Below are 20,106 nucleotides of genomic sequence, written 5' to 3'. Positions count from 1 at the left end.
TACAGGTGAAATTTTGCCAAAAATGTGTATAAGAAAACCCAAATTTTCACCAGGTGAATGTTTTGATGGACATTCTGGAAATTTTACCTGAATTTAGGACAAGAAATTGTCCTACATGACTGTGAAAGTGTCTTCTTTATGGGACAAATTCCCTTTAAAAAAGTTATTTATTTATAAATACATCTGAAGAGAGAAACTCTTTGATTTAATACTGAGAAGATCCTGGTTTAATTCTGTGGATGAAATTGTGAGTGTGAATCAACACCCAAAGACCAAGATCCACAAAACTCACAGCAACACACCACAATTCTCATTTTATGATCTTGCTCTGTGTAAACAGAGATTCAGAAAAAAAGGAAAAGAAAGGGAACAACAGCTTGATTCCTTACTTGGAAAAGAAAGAAGCAAGGTGGGCTTCTTGCTCTACAGGAAAGTACAAAATCTCATTGGAATGGGATAAAAAAGCTGGAGTATTAAACACAAATACAAAATGGAAGGTATGCATGCAAACCTGGTGGTTCCCCTCTACCAGCAACCAAAACAGCTGCAGGAAAGTTTATTATCAGGGCTTACATCAGACTGGATTAAGTTCTTGCAAGACCACTGTATTCTTGTTTTGAGGATAAGTGTTTTTCAAATAATTTCCTCTCTAAACTAACTTCATCTGCAGCCAGCTTCTGATGAAAATCCCCCCCAGGTACGAGTCCTTGCTTTAATGTGAAAAGGCTCAATCTACCTATTCCTTAGCAACCAGTTTACTCTGAGTATAAAGCAGCATTATTTCTAGAATCCAAACTGACTTCAGTTGTTCCTGAGGAGAATTTAGGATTTTTTTTTTTTTTGTCATTTGCAAAACAACTTTTTGCCAGTTTGGCACCTCCCAAGTGCAGCATAAAGAAGAATGCTTTTCCTTTTCCTGTGTATTTCCACTTGGCCCAATCAGCTTTTTACTTCAAAAGACGGGGAGTTGTATGGTTTTGTTGGTTTGATTTTTGGGTTTTTTTGCTTTTTTAAAATTTGCTCTTGAATCCGAAATCAAGGTGAAACAAATATAAAAGGTATTCTTCAAAAAAATATTCTGCATTCATCACCATTGAGATAGATCAGGTGAACCAACCCACCTCAATAAAAACAGGATTAGGAAAATAACCAGGCTGAATTATGCTTTTAACTTTAAAAGTGATCGTTGTGTTTACCTCCAGAGATCATTCAGAGATAAATGGCTGCTATTAAAGTGATGATCTCATCAACACATGGCAGCCTTTCTCTCCTCACACACTGTGAAGAAAATAGAATTATCCTTCTTCTTGGAACCCACCTTATTTCCTCATGCCTCACAAACTGGGAGAAACGAAGGCAGCATCATCAAGTGCGAGCTATCAGGGAAAGGACAGGTGAAAATCTTTTCATTCACATTTGCAGATGAGCAAACTTTTTAGTAGGATTTTAATTATCAGAACTAAATCTCCTTTTCCTCCTCAAATGGCAATGGAGCGGTTTTCCTTTGGTGTTAAAAATACTGGAGTGATCCATCTCTCTTTCACACCTGCGTGGGGTATCAAGAGGAGCTGCCCACATTTCCTTTCCTGAGGATGAAAATCACTTTGCAATGCCCTGCAAGACTTTGCAGAAGCACAGACACCACTGGCTGCCACAGGAGATCCCTGTCCTGCCTCCCCCGCGGGGAAGTCACAGAGGACAAACTGCGGAGCCCAGCGTGGAGGGGAGCAGTGGCATGGCCAGAGCCAAGGAATCCCGACTGCTTTCTGCCTCAGACAAAAGTCAGCACAACTTCCTGTGTCCTCAGACAAAAAAAAAAAAAAAAAAAAAAAAAAAGGAAATATATTCTACATTGCCCATCCTGGTTAACTAGTCAGTATTCTCACTGACTCCTGAGCAGCAGCCCCCCATGCAAATCAAACTTGCTCTTTCACCTCATAATTGGAGTTTAGCCTCAAGCAACCCCAAAAGTCACGACCAGTCAAAATCACAATTCAAAGGCAGTGGACAAAGAAAAGACCCTTTGACTTAGTTTTTACTTAAAACTGGCACACAAAGCTCCCCTTTCACAATTCAGTCTTAGAGATAACACACTGTGGAGAGATATCAACGTGAAAAATACTTATTGATGGAGGTAATGAACTATTTCTGCACAGCAACCAGGAAAATCTTTACCAATTTATTTGTCCCTAAATTGGCCCAAAGTTCAATTTCCATTTTACTCTCTGAATTATAACATATGCACGGCACTTAACCACTCTACACCAATAAAAAACAAGTTGCCTGAGTATTAGGAAATTTATTTTCTTAAATGTCTTAACATGCTCTGAAACCATTAGATGAACCCTGTGTGAATAGAAAATATTACTGGATATCTCTGTGGGAAAAGAATTCTTGTTTTAAAGATGCCATCCAGGAATTATGTCATCAGTTAAACAAAATGTATAAAAAATTATAAACCAGCCCCTCCACCTGCATTTTGATATGCTTCACCAACATGCACTAAATGAATATATTTTAATTTATTCTCCCAACACAATAAGAAGGGGAAGAAAAAAATCTTTTTTCTTTCCAAATAATAGATAAAATTCAGAGGAGAAAAGTGACTATCCCAAGGAAAAAAAACAATGTCAAGCATAGTGGTGACTCAGTAAAGTCTGAGACTATTGCCTAGCTCCAAACTGGAGATCCCTTTATTCTTCTATATTTTAAGATCTTTGTTCTTAATCCCTTGAAATAACTTGGGTCTACATGAGGTCCAATGGAAAAGCAGTGAGCCAATCTAAGCAGGTAGCCATCAGGACTGCTGTCCAGCTCAAAATATCCACCAGAATTCAGCTTATTCCATGCCAGCAGCAGGTTAGATAAACAAAAAGGTCTTCAGCTGTAACCATCGAGCTTTTGGGAGTTTATTGCTCCTCTCAGTCCCCCATACACCAGAGATTTTGTTCTTAGGTGGAAGTTTGGCTGCAGATGCTTCAGGCACAAAGGCAGGGCTCTGTTAGGTGGACAAGACCCAACCTCTTCTGCTACTAAAAATTAAATGTTACAGGATCAAAAAAATCTATTATTTCCTTTAAATGACAAGATATTTTTGCTGCTTTATTTGTTGGAGGGGGCTGGTGTTTGTGTTGTTATTTTTGCTTCTTTTGGGAAAAGTTAGAGGTTTTAGTTGCACATGGGAAAATTTAGAGGTTTTAGTTGCACATGGGAAAAGTTAAAGGTTTTAGTTGCCATCTGGACGGTCAAAACCTATTAGAAGTATATAGGAGTTCATACAATTTACTTGTAAATTTAACAGTATCTTTTTTTTTCAGTATACACTTGCCAAAACAAACTGGAACAGAAACAAAGCCTGCTGTTTCTGGAACAGATGTTGTAAAGACAAAAAGCCAAAAATAAAAACTGATGAGGGACTTGCAAGCTAGTTTATTACACCTTCCACTGAGAAAAAAACAAACAGGGTGAAAATTTTGCTCATGTAATGTTATGGATGAATGAACGGCTTGCGACTGAATTCTTTCACTGCTTTGAACATTTATTTAAAGAAAAGGATATATACCTTTCAAACTCTGGGAAGTTCTGCAGTTAAGTAAAAATTAATTGGCCAAATAATGGGCCACCCCTAGGGAGAGGTTGAATCGGAGGTGCTCTTTGAGGGAACCCTGGAATACAATTTCAGAAGAAGTTCGTGTATGTTTACTAAAATGCTTTGAGTGCAAATAGAGGAGGATTAGAAAGAGAGAGGAGATGGAAAGTAAAGGTAGGACTGAGCAGGTAAAGAACTCATTTCCTCTAGTTTGCACAGCAAAAACATAAGAAACTGCAGTGCCATTGCTGAAAATGGCAATAAGTGTCAAAGGATCAAAATATCTTGATTATTTATTGTGAATATAACTCCAGCCCTTGCCTCCAGGGGAGTTCCAGTGAGGTGATCAAGGCACTTACTGCAATTCTGTCAGAGCCTTTGGCAGGAGGGGACTGCAGCCCAGAGATGGGCTTAGATCAGGCAGCTGCAGTTGCCCAGAGCCATAAAAAGAAGCCATAAAATGCCATAAAAAGTTGTCCAATGCCATAAAAAGACAGCGGGACCAACACAAGGAATGCAGCAGACAGCAAGCAGGGCCTCTAGGATACTGATGGTGACACTGGGAGAGCATCTTCAGGCAAGCTGCCCTCCTCTGAAGATCATTGCACACCACTGACAAGAGTGACACACATCCAATCACACTGCTAAGTGCAGCACAGGTAATCAGTTAATTATCTGCTTTACATAATGAGCCAGGGATGTGCTTTCACCCAAGGAAAACTGCTGAAAGGGAGAAATAACATTTGCCACAAGCAGCAGAGGGGCTGTGCTTCCAGTCACAAGGCAGGGCAAGCTTCAGAGAGATGTGTCAAAACAGCGAGTCAGGGAGAGAAGAGCACTGTCACCCCGGGCTGGGAGAGGCAGCAGGGCTGAGATCAGGGCTCAGAACACTGAGCTGCCACTGTGGGTGGCTGGATCTCCAGCCCTGGAGATCTGGGAACACTCAAAAAGGGATCTGCAGTTATAAAACCGCAGCATCGATAGAAGGAAGTGGTTGATTTGATGGCAAAGAATCGTTATCTTAAAGGTTAATTAGCCCTGCAGTGCCTCACAGCGTCCTTGTAATCCTCCCAAACTGCCTGCCCTTTCTTCCAAAAGGCTCAAGCTCTCCTCTTTTTCCTGAGTTGCAGCCAAAGTTCTCTGCTCAGCCGGGCTGGTGCTCCCCACCAGCTCATCTTTCAGCACAGGGGATGGCCTGCTCTTGTGCCTTTTGAGATTTCCTCCTTGAAGAATATCTAGCCTTCCTGGGCTCCTTTGCCCTTCAGGAATTCCTCCAAAAGGACTCTTTTAAGCAGTCTCCTAAACAAGCCAAGGTCTGTCCTTCACAAGTCCAAGGCAGCCATCCTGCTGGCAGCCCTCCTTACTTCAAGGATCAAACATCAAATTTCATGATCCCACTCCCAAGACAATCTCCAACAAAATAAAATCACAGAATGCCTTTACAGCACACCAGACCTCTGGGGAAAAGGGCTTTTCCCTTGGAAGACCTCAAGTATTACAGACATTAGCACCATCATTTAAAAAAAAAACCAATAAACACCAGCTAAAATATCCCAAAGCTTTTCATTATAATGCTGAGTGCTATCAAATTGTTAATTACTTCAGTAATCTCAGGGCAGGCAAAAAAGTGGCCCAGAACCAGCACTGACTGAGAGATCTCACACTCAGTAACAATCAAAACCACTGGATATTGATACTTTTCAGAATGTATGGGAACCCTGTGACTTTGGAGCCACAACAATATTAATAAAGAGTTAATCAATAAAGTAAATCTGGCTGCAATTTCTCCTGATAACAATTACTCAGTCACTAATACCATACTTCTTTTATAAATTGTATCTAGCTTGGTGAGCAGTAAATATGACCCTTACTGACAAGAACAGCTTTGCAGTTATGCTGCTGCATGTACTTCATGTATTTTTCACCTGTTAGCACTCAATTACAAAAATAGAAGTATCCTATGCCTTCCTAGATGCCCTTTGAAAATTGCTTTTACCATTTATAACATTCTCTTTTTCTCCTTTATAAGAAGAGAGTGTTGGAGAAAAGTAATGAGGAACTACAGTGAGTAAGGGAAACACACACCATTCTGCAAGCATAAATTTCTAAACATAAAATTTGGGGTTTGTTTCATGATTGAACACCTCTTTTGCAAATGCAAATTATGCTTGCACACTGAAAATTAGGTTATTTCATATTTTTGCATACTCATATTCTCCACTGCTATTTGAATAAGATATATATATATATATGATCTTTGACATTTTAATTAAAACCTATTAAGAAGTCTATAGCAAGCAATAAAGGCAAAATTGTCTCCTTAATTTTAACCTGCATTGCAAGTGTGTCATGAATTCACATAACCATGGATAAAAATCTCTCACAGAGAAGAGCATGGGCTGAGCAAAAAATTCTGGGCCTGACACCTAATTAAGATAAACATTCCCCTGATGAAGAAAGTTCTTCTTCATCTGTTACTGTGTGTTACAGTGGTTCAGGGCTACATTTAAGGGACCATTAAAAATGTACCTGAAGGCAAAGTCAATCTTTATATTTGACAGCTTTTTTGCAGTGAGTAGCAAAGTGAATATTTTATTGCTTTATGATCTAATGACCATTCTGTTTAATCTTAATGGAGTAAAGATGAGCAGGAAAATATGCTTAGGGGATGTACTAATACATCAATTATGGAGAGTGGGAAAGTACTTTAAAAAAGTACCAGTAATCTATTGTAAATGAACATCTCAATAAGCACTCCTAGCCACAGGGAGAGCTGAAAGAGATGCATTAAAAATCTACTCAGATTCTGCTCATTACAGATATGTTCTTCTCAGCTCTTAAGTAATGCAGCAATCACATAATTAACTTTTGAAAAGAGAAGCACTTAAAACAGCTTGTATCTATGGAACACTGCAGGCTTTCTCCTTATTTTGCTCACTGAAAATGAACTTTTCCATCTACTTTCCTTAGCACTGTTGCAAAAGGGCTGAGACAGAGTGGCATTTCTCCTGAAGGTACTGCAAAAGTATAAACACTATTCCACAAAACAATCAGACACTGACTTTTGGTCAAAAAAAAAAAAAAAAAAAAAAAAAAAAAAAAACCCAGGTAAAAAAAGATAAATAAACTCTGATCCTGCTTAACTGAAAACACACCATCCCATACAGAGGTGGGTACTTGTCTCCCCTGGAATTTCACCCTGAAATGATGACATGAATTTTACATAAGAAGGTTTTAGCTTCTTCAGTAATTTTGGTTTAGACCTCTGTCCTGTCAGGGGACATGATTTGACCCAACCCGAAAGATCTGTACATCCCAAACCCACACACCAGCTCCAAGGAAAAAAAATTACAGAACTTTCCAAGTAAAATCCCAGAGCCTGCTGTGAAAATGTGAAGAACTGATTCAAGTGATTAAAGTGATGAGGAGCCTCTCAACTGAATCTAGAGAGCACTGACACTAGCAGGGAAAGATGCCTCTCCAGGAGCTCTCAGGACAGAGAACTCTGGATTGTAATCTCCATAGAATGATGTCACTCAGAAGGAATGGTAAAAATCATCTCATTCCCATGGGCAGGTGTCAAGTTTTATCTTCTTTTTTTCTCCAGGGTCAGGATTAAATGTGTGAGATGGAATTTCTTGTTCGGACTCAGATGTTTGTTAGTTCTTCTAAAAAATTAAAAATGGAGCCCCATCTCTCTCTCTACAAGGCCTTTTAAGGATGAACTGTCCAATTAAGAAATGACACCTAAATTATTTTTAGTTTTAACCCAATAACCAACCACCTGTGCCCGTAGTGTGGACTTTTTATCCAATTACACAAAACCACCCAAACCCATGGAGAAGAAGGTGAAGCAGAAGGACCAGCCTCCACCCTAAAACCTCCGTGTTGCTTTATATATAATACTATATTCTAAACTCTTAAACTCTAAGTTTTCCACCCTGTGATATTACACCCTTCTATTCAATCTCCACACCCACAATCCCAGCTCTGTCACTCCATTTTGGAAGCCTTCTCCACGGCCTCAGGTCAAATGCAGTGTGCTCGTGGGGGTCAGTTCCTGTCAGCACAGAAAGTCTGAAATTCTCAGAAACCAGGGTTCCAGCAGGCAGGGACACCCTCTACTAGACCAGGCAAGCTCAGAGCCTCATCCAACCTTGGACACCACTGGTCTTGGACACTTCCAGGGATGGACACGGAGCAGCCACAGCTTCTCTGGGCAACCTGTGCCAGGGCCTCACCACCCTCACAACAGAAATTTTTTCCTAAGATCAAATCCAAACCTACTCACTTTCAGTTTGACATCATTCCCCCTTGTCCTGTCACTAAATGTCCTTGTAAAGAGTCTCTCCCCATCTTTCTCCTACTCACAATTTGTCTACAGAAGCCCCAGTGATCTCAATAAATCACCCGTGAGGCTCCCAGCTGAATTAAGAAACAGGAATATCATTGACATGGATGTGATGTGCACTAATTCTGCCCAACATTTTATGGAGAGAGAAAAAGAAACAGGAAGTATCAAAAGTGGCAGCTGACAGATAATTTACTGACAAGTTTTTTAATCTTATGAATAGTTGTCTACCATGGGTATAGTTATTCGCCTATAGAACTCAATTGAAACCTTTTTATTTGACTAATAACATAGCAAACCTTAATTTTAGGGAGTGATTATTAAAGCGAATTTATATGGGATGTAGAAAAATTGCATTTCCATTTGCAAAATGAAAAAGCCGCCATACTACAGATCTAAGAAGATCTGTGTGGGGGATTCAAATTCCCATACATTAAAAAAAAAAAATCACTTTTCACTTTTCCATCAACACAAGCTGTTTCCTGAGTATTTCAGCACAAAGTCTTGTCATATAGCTTAAATAAACCAGAGCTTTTATTTCATTGCAGCATTTTGGATTTTTATAAGCCAAAGAAAAATGGAGATAAAGCAATAAACCTCAATGGCAAATATTTTTTTTAATTCCTGGATGCCTTTCTTAATCTAAAGACTGGGGAGATGTGTGCATCTTGGGTTTGAGAAAGCAAACTCTTCATGGCTGTATATTGATGAATGACAAGAGATTGATAAAAGTGGAGAAGCTAGTGGTGCTCAAGCAGATTTTAGATAGTGGATCTGGTTACATTTTTTACATCTAGCTACAGACTTTTGGTGTTGTATACATGGATAAAAAAATTATTATAAACAGTTTCCTCATGCCTAAACATTAAACTATGTGTATTAAATGGCCATGTAGGTCTTTGTAAATTATACACATTTGTGTGCACACACATTCCCCTTTGTGTATATTGCTGTTAGCTGATGATGACAAAGACCTATTTCTTCCTTGGTTTTTGTTTAAAAAGCACAAATCACATTGTGAAGTTTTCAGCAGAAAGCACAGCACACAAAAGGAACAAGAGCAAAAAAATCCACATGTTCTGAAAAGTGCTGTGAGAAACTAAAGCTGTGAGTGTGGAATAACAGCAATGATACAGCTGAGTATTTAAACTGAATTAATTGTTTTGGAAGAATACTAAAATGTTGTGTTTTCATGTTCTGAAGCATAGATGTAAGGAACAAGAAACATTCCACTGCAAAGAGTCTGTGGATGTGACTCAAATTGGATTAGGAGTACAAGAGTTTGTCCTCCACCTTCTCCAAACCCATGACTGCCCATTCTTCCTGTCTTCATTCCTCTCACCCTCACAGAAAATTGGCAGTTCTGATTAAGGTATGCTGAAATCTAAATCTTCAAGAAATCATCCATTCTCTTCCCCTATTCCTCCACTTTCAGCTAATGGAGGAATATATACCCAAACAAGAGCACTGAAATCCCATCTCCCATCGATCAATTTAAACCATCCTAAAGCACAAATGCACTCCCTCTTTCTGAACTCTTGCTTGCTTTACAGGTGCATCTGTCAGATACTCAATAAACAACCCCCAAACCTGCAAATAACACCAATAATTGATCAGGCTTGTGAATTAAAATAACATCATTAATTGTGGAGCCCAAATGTTCTTTAAGCCTAAAATTTAAAAATGCTTCATGAACTCTTTCTTCTTTCCATATTTCAACAAAATTCAAAAATGGAATTTAAAAAAAAAATCTGTTCTCTCTGTTGATACTTGTTCTTAAAAAAAGATATTTTTAAAGCATTGAATGCACTAAAAGTAATGAAAGTATTAAAAGATTCAGTTATAAAAGGAGAGAATCATCCTCAACATCTAAATTACTATTGCCAGCTCACAGGGGAATATAGCACAGACAGCAATTTTAAGATGCATTCCATTTCTGTATATAGACTAATTGATGCAGTCTCTTAGCTAAATTTTTTGTCCTTTCCTAAGACTGAGGAGTATTTTATAGAAGAAACCGTGTCAAGAGGTATAAACTGATTTGTCTAATCTTGATGACTTCCTGTATTGGTGAGGTCTAAGGTGTTTAAACACCCCTGGGACAACTCCAGATAAAGTGGTGGCCTCTTCTCACTCAGAAAGAAAATAAACATTTCAGGTGTTTGTCCAGGCAGAGAATCAACTTCCTTGTTGTGCTACAGCCTAATATCGCCCTTAAACTTCCACATTTTTATTTTTTTCCACAGAATGTTCCTGGAGCAGCAGGATACACCCCATGCCATAAGTGAGGGCATTTATTGGAAGTTATCACTGGCTGAAGCAAGAATATAATAAGCTGAGATGAGTTTCAAGGAGAGAGCCGAGGGAGAATTCAGAAACATCATCTTAAAAGGAATCTAGAGAATTTGGAACCAGCAGTTAATTACAAAATCAGACGTTTTCATCCCAGCCCTGTGTTAACTCTTGAAGCTGTTTCAGGTTGCAGTAGGTATTCCAGTCCCTAAATTCATGCATATGTTATTTTCCACCCATATTTGACTGGTGAACTTCAAAGAAACACTCTATCTGCAAGCAGGTCATTCTTTCCTGAGCTAAAGACTAGTCAACAACATTAACCTCCCCCTCTACTAAAAATAAATACTCTTGCTTCTGGTTTTGACTGACAGAAACTACAACACATTAGAGTCCTTTTGGATTCAGGCTAGAAAAGCAATCGAGGAAAACAAAGTTTAAACTTCATTTAAATACTTATGAATATCCTTCCTCTTCTGTGTCTTGATCCAGTTGATCCATTACATATTAATACAGCTGTAACATAATACCTAAACATTTCTGCTCTCTGAACACGAAATGCAATAAATAAATTTAAAATCAGTCTCTGGGATCTAGTACTCTGAGAAGAGCTGTCATAGAAAAGGACACAGGCTAAGAAATGTTCATATGGATGATGTTTATACATGGTATTTTTCTAAGTGTTCTGCTGAATTTTAGGTGGAAATAAGCATTTGATAAAGAGTGAGAGTTCTGAAATGAGGTTCCTAAGCAAAGAACCCCCCCAAAAAAGTTAATCCCAGAATGACAGTCTTTGCATTGTGGGTTATTTCCTTAGTTTTTGTTTATGCTGAAAATTTGTCTGAATAATTAAGCATTTGCAAGGCAAATGAGCTGTAGGACCCTTCAGCCTCAGCTGTTATTGCATGCTGTTCCTTTGAACAATATTTACCATGCAACAAGAGAGAAAACAAGGAAGATCCTGTGGTTCCTGACAAATGCTGCTAATGAGGGTTCAGACCCTTGTTTAGCCTTTGCAGCATCTCCTTAAGAGGCAGCTGAATGCCACCAGCTCCTCAGCCCCTGCATTTTAATTACAGCTCCAGCCACTGCAGAGGAAAGCACTCACACAGAAATCGACTTGTCCCTAATTCAATTTTTAGTGCTACTCTGACCCTTTAAAAGCAGACTTTGCTGAAGTCCACAGGAGTCTGGGCAGGGTCTCCCACAGAAGGAGGAGCCCAACCATCTGCTCTGCATGCCTGGCAAACAACTCAATTTTATTGGTGTTGCCTCTTCTCCAGCTTGTGTTACTTAACATTCTGCTTGTGCTGCTGCAAGACAGCCCCTGGGTGCCTCAGAGTCGCACAAATGTCAGGATTTAGAGCTGCTATTCCAAACCAGAATAGTTGCAGCTAACACAGCTAATTTCCCTAAATAAAGTCTGGCTTTGGAGTGCTGAACTTCTGCTGTCAGGTGGAGTTTGTCCCTCAGTATCAGCAGCAATGAAGAATCATCTGAAATTATCATGTTTTAAAAATAATACAGTGATAGACTGGAGGAAAATAATTTGAAAGTAATTTCATCGCATCTTTCCGCTGGATGAATCTGCTACAGGTAATAATTTTGTGGCAGCAGAACAGCATGATAAGATCTAACTGCAAGAAATGAAAAGGCAAGATATTTTCAAATGCTAAAATTAGCAAATGATGTCCAGCAATCCAGTCATATTTTCCCAAACAGGTGACATTTTCTTGTGACTTCTACGTCTGTGTGCTGGAGAACTGAAATTATTGCATGCCACCCAAAGGGATGGATCTGTCAGGAGCAAGTGTTTCCTCACTTGGCATTGCTTTGCTGCAACCCAGACAGATACCAAAGAGCCAGAGAAAATCTTCACAAGCTTTGGTGGGCCTCTAAGCTACTACAGAGATTGGAAACAGGGCAGGAATTTTGATAAGCCCCATTTCTACACAATTTAGTGTCAGAAATCACTGAGAAGATGGGTCTTTGAGTAAAGCCTACTTTGTTATTCTTGAAGGGTCTGTCTTCTGAAAAAAAAATGTTTGAAGGTCTTTTATTCAAAGAGAACCTGACTGGTGGATTTTACTGAAAAGGTGTTTTTCTCCCTGTTTCATCAGAAATGGAGGGTCCGTGATGATTGGAGGAAAATAAGCAGCAAGGCAAATTGAGGTAAAAATGAAGGAGAAATTAAATGTTGATCTCACTTAACACCATAACTCATTGTTTGGTTATGCAAATCATTCAATGTCAATTACTGGGTAATTATTCAGAGGGCAAAACCTCAAAGACTCCCATAAAAGTTGGAGGTGTGAAACCTCTGGAATTCATTAAGCAAGATGAGAGCTCACAAGGTGGGGTTTTAAAAATCAAGGTGCCTTATTGATTAATCAAATAGCAATGGTTGTTAAAAGCATAGAAAATTAAAGCAAAAAAAAAAAAGGTTTAGTTTTCCAAATATTATCTGTCCCTGTTTATTATCAGAAAGAAAGCCTTCAGCTGACAAGGGATGAGGGAAGGCAGGAAGAAATGATGAAAAAAAGGCATTATTGACTAAGCCACTATTTTGCTAAAGTTTTGACCAAAGGCTAAATAAAAGTTCGAAATTATATTCTGCCTGGTGTTCCAAACCAGGGAGAGGACCACAATAATAAAAAAGACAGTTTGTACAAAATATGTTCAACATCTGCCAGCTCTCACAACCCTACAGACAGAAGAACCACACATGGAGCAACTGTGGCACAAGGACTGTGCCCTAATCACTGAGAGTTTATCCACAGCACAATATTCAGAGGAGTCAAATTTTTCTATTAACTTTTTATTGGCTGAGCTGGTTGAATCTTTCATGTTTTGGCCCAGAAAATAATACACCACGTAAAAATGGTTTGTCAGAACCTAATTTTGTGAAAGAGTCATTATCTCCAATGGTTTTTAGACTAGCAAAAGGTGTTTTGTGGCACAGAATGCAGCATCAGCTCATTTCTTATCTGGGAAGTGCATCTTTATTATCATGAGATACTAAAAAAGAATGGAGCTGGGATGAACGTTTTTTGTTTGTTTTTTTTTCTTTTTTTTTTAAAGGAAACAACACCAACTGCATCATTCTAATTACAGTTTCCAACAGAAGTTTATTAAAAGATGGAAGCCCCCCTGGAAGAGGTGTTCTGAGCCCTGCTGTATGAGTTATTTATTGGCACATAAAGCTTCTCTTTATGACATAAGTAGACAACTATTTCTTTCTGGCAGAAATACTTTATGAAATTTAGCACAGCATACAAGGGTTTCAAAATTTCTAATTACCAAAATGCCAGAGATTTTGAATCATTATATAAGGTACATCTTCCAAAAGGAAAGCATGATAAATCTACCATCTAGCCTTTTCAAAAGGCATTGAACAGGACCATAATTCACAGCAGAGGTGTATGCACAGAGTGCAGAGGAGTCTGACTGAGCAAACAGAAGCCTGGAAGCCAATTTACGACCGAGCAGCTTGATCTGTCCAGAATTAGAATAAATACCCCATTAAAACCATGCTGTCAGGCTGTAACTAAAGTGGAAAGCATGCTGGGACAGAGTCCTGCTACTTCACTGCTACACCAAGTCCAAAAGCACTGACAAGTTCTGTGGGCTTTACACAGAAACCTGAAGGGCTTCTGGAAGAGCAGCAGCCGTGCTTTTCACAGCAGCCTTTATGGCCACGATCATTTTCCTGTCTTTTCAACAGGGAGAGCTCTCTGAAACCTGGATGGGAACAAAAACGCCCTCCCTGAGGACTGAGGAGAAAGGGGCTCTGTGGGGATGCTGATGCCATTCACTGAAGCTTTGCTCAGGCAAAGGTGAAGCATCCCAGGTGGCCAATTCCTTCTGGTTCCCCTGAGTAAAAACAGCAGCAGGAATATCAACCTTAGCTCATGGAAAAATAATCTAATTCCCTTCACTTCTCTCAGTGTCCTCCTCCAAGGAAGGCCAAGCCACCCATGTTGTCACTAATTTTTTAGTTCCTTTAAACAAAACACAGACTGAACTATCTCAACAAAAATCAGTTTTCCCAGTGCAATTCCCAGGGATTGTCAGGGTCCCTGAGGTGAAGAGTTCAGAGAGAATTTTCAGCTCTTCTGTCAAGCACAAATCACCTGAGTTGAACCTCCCAGGCTGGCAGAGTTTAACCTCCCTAAGCACACAATAACAGATGATTCACAAAGCAAACTTTTGAGCTTGTTTCAGTAAACACAATAATTTGCCCAGTGCTATAATAAAAAAGTGATCAATATCCAGCAGGTTCCTCTTTGTAATTCAGGTGATTTACCAGCTTCAGACAGGAAAATCTAATGACCCCATTCTTCTGTGCAAGAATACAGCACTGCCTTACAAAACACGTCATAAAATGATAACTATTCAGCTGAAATACTGAAATTAATTTTAAAATAATCAATCAATCAGGATGAATCCAATGACAAATTTACTTTAATTTTTACTCTTCTTTCTTCTTTTAATTAAAAAAATCCAAATCAGGACTGATTTGTAAAGATAAATGTTTGTATGGATTCATAGCAATTACTTTTTTTTTTCCTATACAAATTTTTTGCTGTTTCAGGTTTCACCTCCAATTCACACACACAATTTGAATTATCCTGTGTCTAAAACTTTTCAAGCATCTTCCTGGAAAACAGACCTTGCTGTTGTGGAAGGTCTGGAGGCACACTCAGCTTTCATCTGAGGATGCTGAAGACAATCTAAAAAGTCATCCCACTGACTGACATTTCAGAGGGCATTAAGCCAAACCTGCAAGAATGTCACCTGTGGCTCCTCAGGGAGCAAAGAGTGCACACTGCATTTTCTAGAGAAAGATGCAAGCTGCAGAATATTACTTATCTTGGTTTAAAAAAGAATTGGTGGCAAAATGACTGAATATTTTTTTCAGAAATAATTAGGCAAAACCAAATTATTTCCCTTAAGGTGAGGTGTTTAAAACAATGTTTTTATTTTAGTGGTTTTTTTCATCAGCCTAGGACATGAGATTTGGAATTACACTTTACTCCTTCTGATTCATGCTGTAATCACCCTGTTTGTTTGTTTGTTCATGTGTTTAAAACAGAGCAATCCCAATTTGAATGCAGAATTTCCCTTTCAAATTCTGCATCCATTTCCTACGAGCCGGTTTATCAAATAAAGGGTTTGGGAGAAACCAGAATTTCTCAAAGCACAGTGGAAGTGTGACTATATCTCAGAGGGCTGTGAGGTCAGTGCACGTTCTCCCCCTCGCATTACTCCTCCTCCAGCCTTTGTTTATTCATTTATAACCCCTGAAGTCCAACGCTTGAGCTATCCCATTGTACACATCAACCACTCGACAGATTGTTTTATTAAACTCTGATGTGCCCTGGCTTTCCTTCCAGGCTGCCAGGAACAGTTTACCAAAGAGGCTGATTAGTTCCTTGAAGTGCTCCCAGACAGACAAACTGCAGAGCAAGTTCACAGCGCCCGGGACCATCCATGCAAAAACCCCACACGGGCTCTCTACAAAGCAGAGCAGCCCAAGGTGCCAGGCAGGAGGAAAAGCTGCAGAGGAGGCAGCATCCTGCGTTTGGGATGACTTTTTAGATTGTCTTCAGCATCCTCAGATGAAAACTGAGTGTGCCTCCAGACCTTCCACAACAGCAAGGTCTGTTTTCCAGGAAGATGCTTGAAAAGTTTTAGACACAGGATAATTCAAACTGTGTGTGTGAATTGGAGGTCAAATCTGAAACAGCAACAAATTTCTATTAGAAAAAAAAATGTAATTGCTATGAATCCATACAAACATTTATCTTTACAAAATAGTCCTGATTTGGATTTTTTTAATTAAAAGAAGAAAGAAGAGTAAAAATTAAAGTAAATTTGTCATTGGATTCATCCTGATTGATGGATTATTTTAAAAGTAATTTCAGTATTTCAGCTGAATAGTTATCATTTTATGACCTGTTTTGTAAGGCAGTGCTGTATTCTTGCACAAAAGAATGGGGTCATTAGATTTTCCTGTCTGAAGCTGGTAAATACAGAATGCAAAATGTTTGTGCTTGAGGATCTTCCATTTAATGACACATAATTATACAGACACTTCTTAACAAAGCTCCTTGAAAGAAAGACTTTTTTTAGTTTCTTTGTTTTATACACTGTAAATTTTTGTTAATGAAACCCAAAAATAATTAGATTTTTTTCCTTTAACAAAACCTCGGGTAATGTCAGTGACAGGTTACCTAAATATTATCATTGCTGTTGTTAGAAATGAAGGGATGAGTCTATTTTTGGGTTAAGAATGATTTTTTGTTTAGATAACATTACTTTTAGAGGTTGTCAGATTTTAAAGGAGTAAGCTATTGGTCATAGTTTAAGAGTAGTTACATTTTCTTTGTTACAAGACAATATATAAACTTTTTAAACTAATAGCTGTCACAGGGTTTATTTTGCTTTTCTAACTTATTACCTTTACTTCTGCTGTACTGTGGCTACTTTTATCTTATGGGTTTCTGTCTCACATCTATATATATGCTTTTATTATAATTTCTAAACTCTTAGCTTATTCTATACAGCCACACCCCTACATTATAAACTCTTTACTATCTTACCTAAAACAGTTTCTTAAGGCATATTCTTAAGGCATATTCTTATCTTACTTAAGGCACTTTGTTACTTACAACTATAGAAACATTTATGATTTTTCTGCTTAGTGTCTGTGTATTGTGTTTTTACATCAATTTAAGCATCTTCTGATGCTGCAGATCAAATATTTTTGTGTTTGTGGAAGTTTCTGTTTTTCTGATTCTCACAAAGTGTCTATGTGCTCACCTAAGAAACTGCCTACAAAACCCAGCAGACACACAGCAAATTCCCAAATCCAAGTGTGGCCCTGGAAGAAGTGCACCAACTGCAGTGAGTGAGCTCTGAGTCCAGGCACAGGAATTAAACAAAAATTGCCTTTCCTGTGTTATCAAAAGCACCAAAGCTGCTTGGAGAGTGGTTTTAATGAATTGCATCCTCCCATCAACACAAGGCTGCTAGGACAGCAGAGAGTGGAAAGAAAGGAGAAATAAGAAATGGAGAAGGAGAGAGATCCTGAGGTAGATTGCAGCATGAGGGGAAGGAAACAACACTATCAAATTCAAGGCAGGTGGGGATATTGCAAGGGACAAAGTGCAATTAAAAGGAGAAAAATACCAGCCTGACTTAAATGTCAGCAAATTAGCTCCTAGCATTGCTCTGCTGTTTTGGTTGCAGAATTTTACCTCAAAATCTCTCAAAAATTTTAGTGCAGCTTAAGCACATGTTAAAAAGCAAAAAAAACTCAAATAAACTCAACAAAAATGTTATGGCACATGATGACATGGCTGCACTGTTCTAGGTAAGATCCAGGTAGAGCTGATTACTTGGATAAACTGACCCAGGAGAACCAGGGCTGGCCTAATCTGACATCCCCATGCTGGAATTACCTGTGATGTTCACTAATTCCACGTTCAATCTCAGCAGCCCCTGAAGTTGTAGCCATTGATCTATTTGATGCACTCTACAAGTCACAATCTCCTCTGATTTAAACCCAGTGTAGAAACACATCCCCTCATTGCAAATATATGGCACATAATGACAAAGAAGCCAGATTTGGAAAGCAGAGGCATGATTTTCATTTTTTTTTCCCATATTCCCTTCAAATTCTCTGCCATTTTCCCAGTCCTCAGCCTGACCTTTGCCCAGTGCTCCTCTGCTTGCTGCTCACCCAACACCCTCCTCTTGCTCCTGCTGCTTCAGGAGAAGACCCAATCTTTGTACAGTCCCAAATCAGATGTGCCAAACCCCTGTTTACAAAATATTCACCAAGACTGCAACAGAAATCATCTTCCTCAATACAAAACTGCTGATTTTCTTTATTCCACGTGGGCCTACTACAAGAAAATATTGATTTCCCAAGTAAGCAGCAAAAATGATAAGTTACATGTGGTATATATAACACTCTGCTACAATTTAATCCATCTGGGTTTATATTATATTGCTGGGATAAAATCCAGCCACTTTTCTTCATAGGATCAAGCCCTACTTTCTATTTCCAGGTATACCAAGGTTTATTATGGTTTAAAAAAGCAATGCATCCATGATCACATTTCACCCCACATTGAGATTGTTTTTTCCCCTTCATATTCCTTTTCTATCCCTTTTATATATTAAGTTATAAGCTGGTTTTATTTTATTTTTCTTGGCTTTAGGAGTTTCTTGTCAAATGTACCAGATGTTCTTGTACCATGATTATATACGCTTAAGAATCACAAGAAAGCAAATTAAATTTAGCACACAAAGCCTTTTGCTATATAAGTTTTTTTCAAAACAGTGTTTGAGGTTGTTTTATGCTGTTTATATAAATATAATTGATTTTTTTTTTTTGTATCTCTCAGTGTAACCCTGTAAACAACCTACCCTGGAGGTCTCAAATACTGTGTTTTTAACATGCAGCAGTTACCAACAGGGAGAATGATTAATCCACAACATCATCCTGAACTCTGCTTTTAATTTTGCTGACTTCATCCTCAGAAGTGTCAAATACAGGAAAGGTCCACACAAATGTAGGAAAAAATGAAGAAAAGTACAGCGGCTTTTATGCACGTGTTCAACATTAAGGAAGAGATTATTTTCTTTGTTAAAGGGATTATTAAGGAAAGAATGCTTGTGCCACATAAATAATGATGAGCAGGGAAACACAGCACTTTAGATATTTGTATAACACAAAATGAGGTGATTCATCAAGAAGCAAAATGCAGCACTCTGCAAAGTGAATCAAAATGATAAATAATCATTCACTATTTAAAGGCAGGGGTATTGCTTGCTGTCTCCAAAGTTTTCTTTCAAAAAAGTGTCTTCACAATTAAGCCTGAAAAAGGTGATTTTCACTTTGCCACCTCTGATTTCTGCTTTACATGGCACACAGATTTTCTAAGTTCAGAGTGCTCCAGCTTACTTGTCCTTTCCTGGACAAAAACTCTAGCCAGGGTAAGAATGAATCAAGAAAGACACACAGAACTCCTTCTCCACTGAACTGAGACTCGTTCAGCAAAATTACATCCCCAGGCATTGCCAATGACAAATTGTTCACAGGCCAAGGGAGGACCCTTTTTTTCAAAGTAGGCACCAAAATGCACCTACCTGCTGTCGAATTTCTTCTTCCATCTTCACTGGGGACCCCAGCTCTGCAACTTGCTTGACCCCTTCGCTGGCATATCCTCCATACTCCCACAGGATGTAGTTCTTGGAGTGGGAGCTACCAATGATGGCAGACCAGTGGTTGGTGCGTCCTTTTCAGGGGCAAAACCAAAACAAAATCAATCAAACCACCCTCGAGACAGCCTCAAACAATAGTTCCTGACTTCTAATAAAGCTTTGAAGCCCCGACTCCTGAGGCTTTTGCATGCTGCCACTTCTCACCACACCAACACACATCTTCAGGGTAGTGAGAACAGGGCAGGGACTGGCAGAAATCGAGCTTAAAGCAGCCCCTCAAAACAAACAGGCTTAGAATGGTTTTTTCTCACCAAAGATCTCACTTCAGGAAGTTTAAACAACCTTTAATTTTAAGTTTCTACGTCAAATATTTTTGAGAAGGAAACTTGCAAGGGAAGACTTCAGTGGTCACCCTCAGTTTTAAAAGCAAGTTTTTTCCTTACTGAAGGCAGTGAAGTGAATTTTTCTGTATTCACTTCTATGTTCACTGAGTTTTCTTGCTCAGATTTCTCATAATATAAGAGCTGTAGAGCTAAGGAAAAGGATTCCCATTCTTGTTTCTTGTCTTGAACAAAAAAAAAAGAAAAAAAAAAAAAGAAAAGGAAAAAAAAGTATAAAGATGTTAGGGAAGTGTGAT

General features: G+C 38.7%; 1 protein-coding gene across 2 annotated transcripts in view; it reads right to left on the bottom strand.

Moving 5' to 3' along the window:
- Positions 1 to 20,106, bottom strand: part of SPON1 (spondin 1) — a 185,838-nt gene that overhangs the window by 105,808 nt on the left and 59,924 nt on the right. For both annotated transcript variants that reach the window (XM_038137250.1, XM_038137251.1), the window contains exon 6: positions 19,395 to 19,543. In XM_038137250.1, coding sequence (XP_037993178.1) covers positions 19,395 to 19,543 — 149 coding nt within the window. The remainder of the gene's footprint in view (positions 1 to 19,394; positions 19,544 to 20,106) is intronic.

This window comes from Motacilla alba, chromosome 5, assembly GCF_015832195.1.
Source record: "Motacilla alba alba isolate MOTALB_02 chromosome 5, Motacilla_alba_V1.0_pri, whole genome shotgun sequence".
Classification (NCBI taxonomy): Eukaryota; Metazoa; Chordata; class Aves; order Passeriformes; family Motacillidae; genus Motacilla; species Motacilla alba.
The sequence above is the reverse complement of the archived record's forward strand: the minus strand, read 5'-3'. Positions and strand labels throughout refer to the sequence as shown.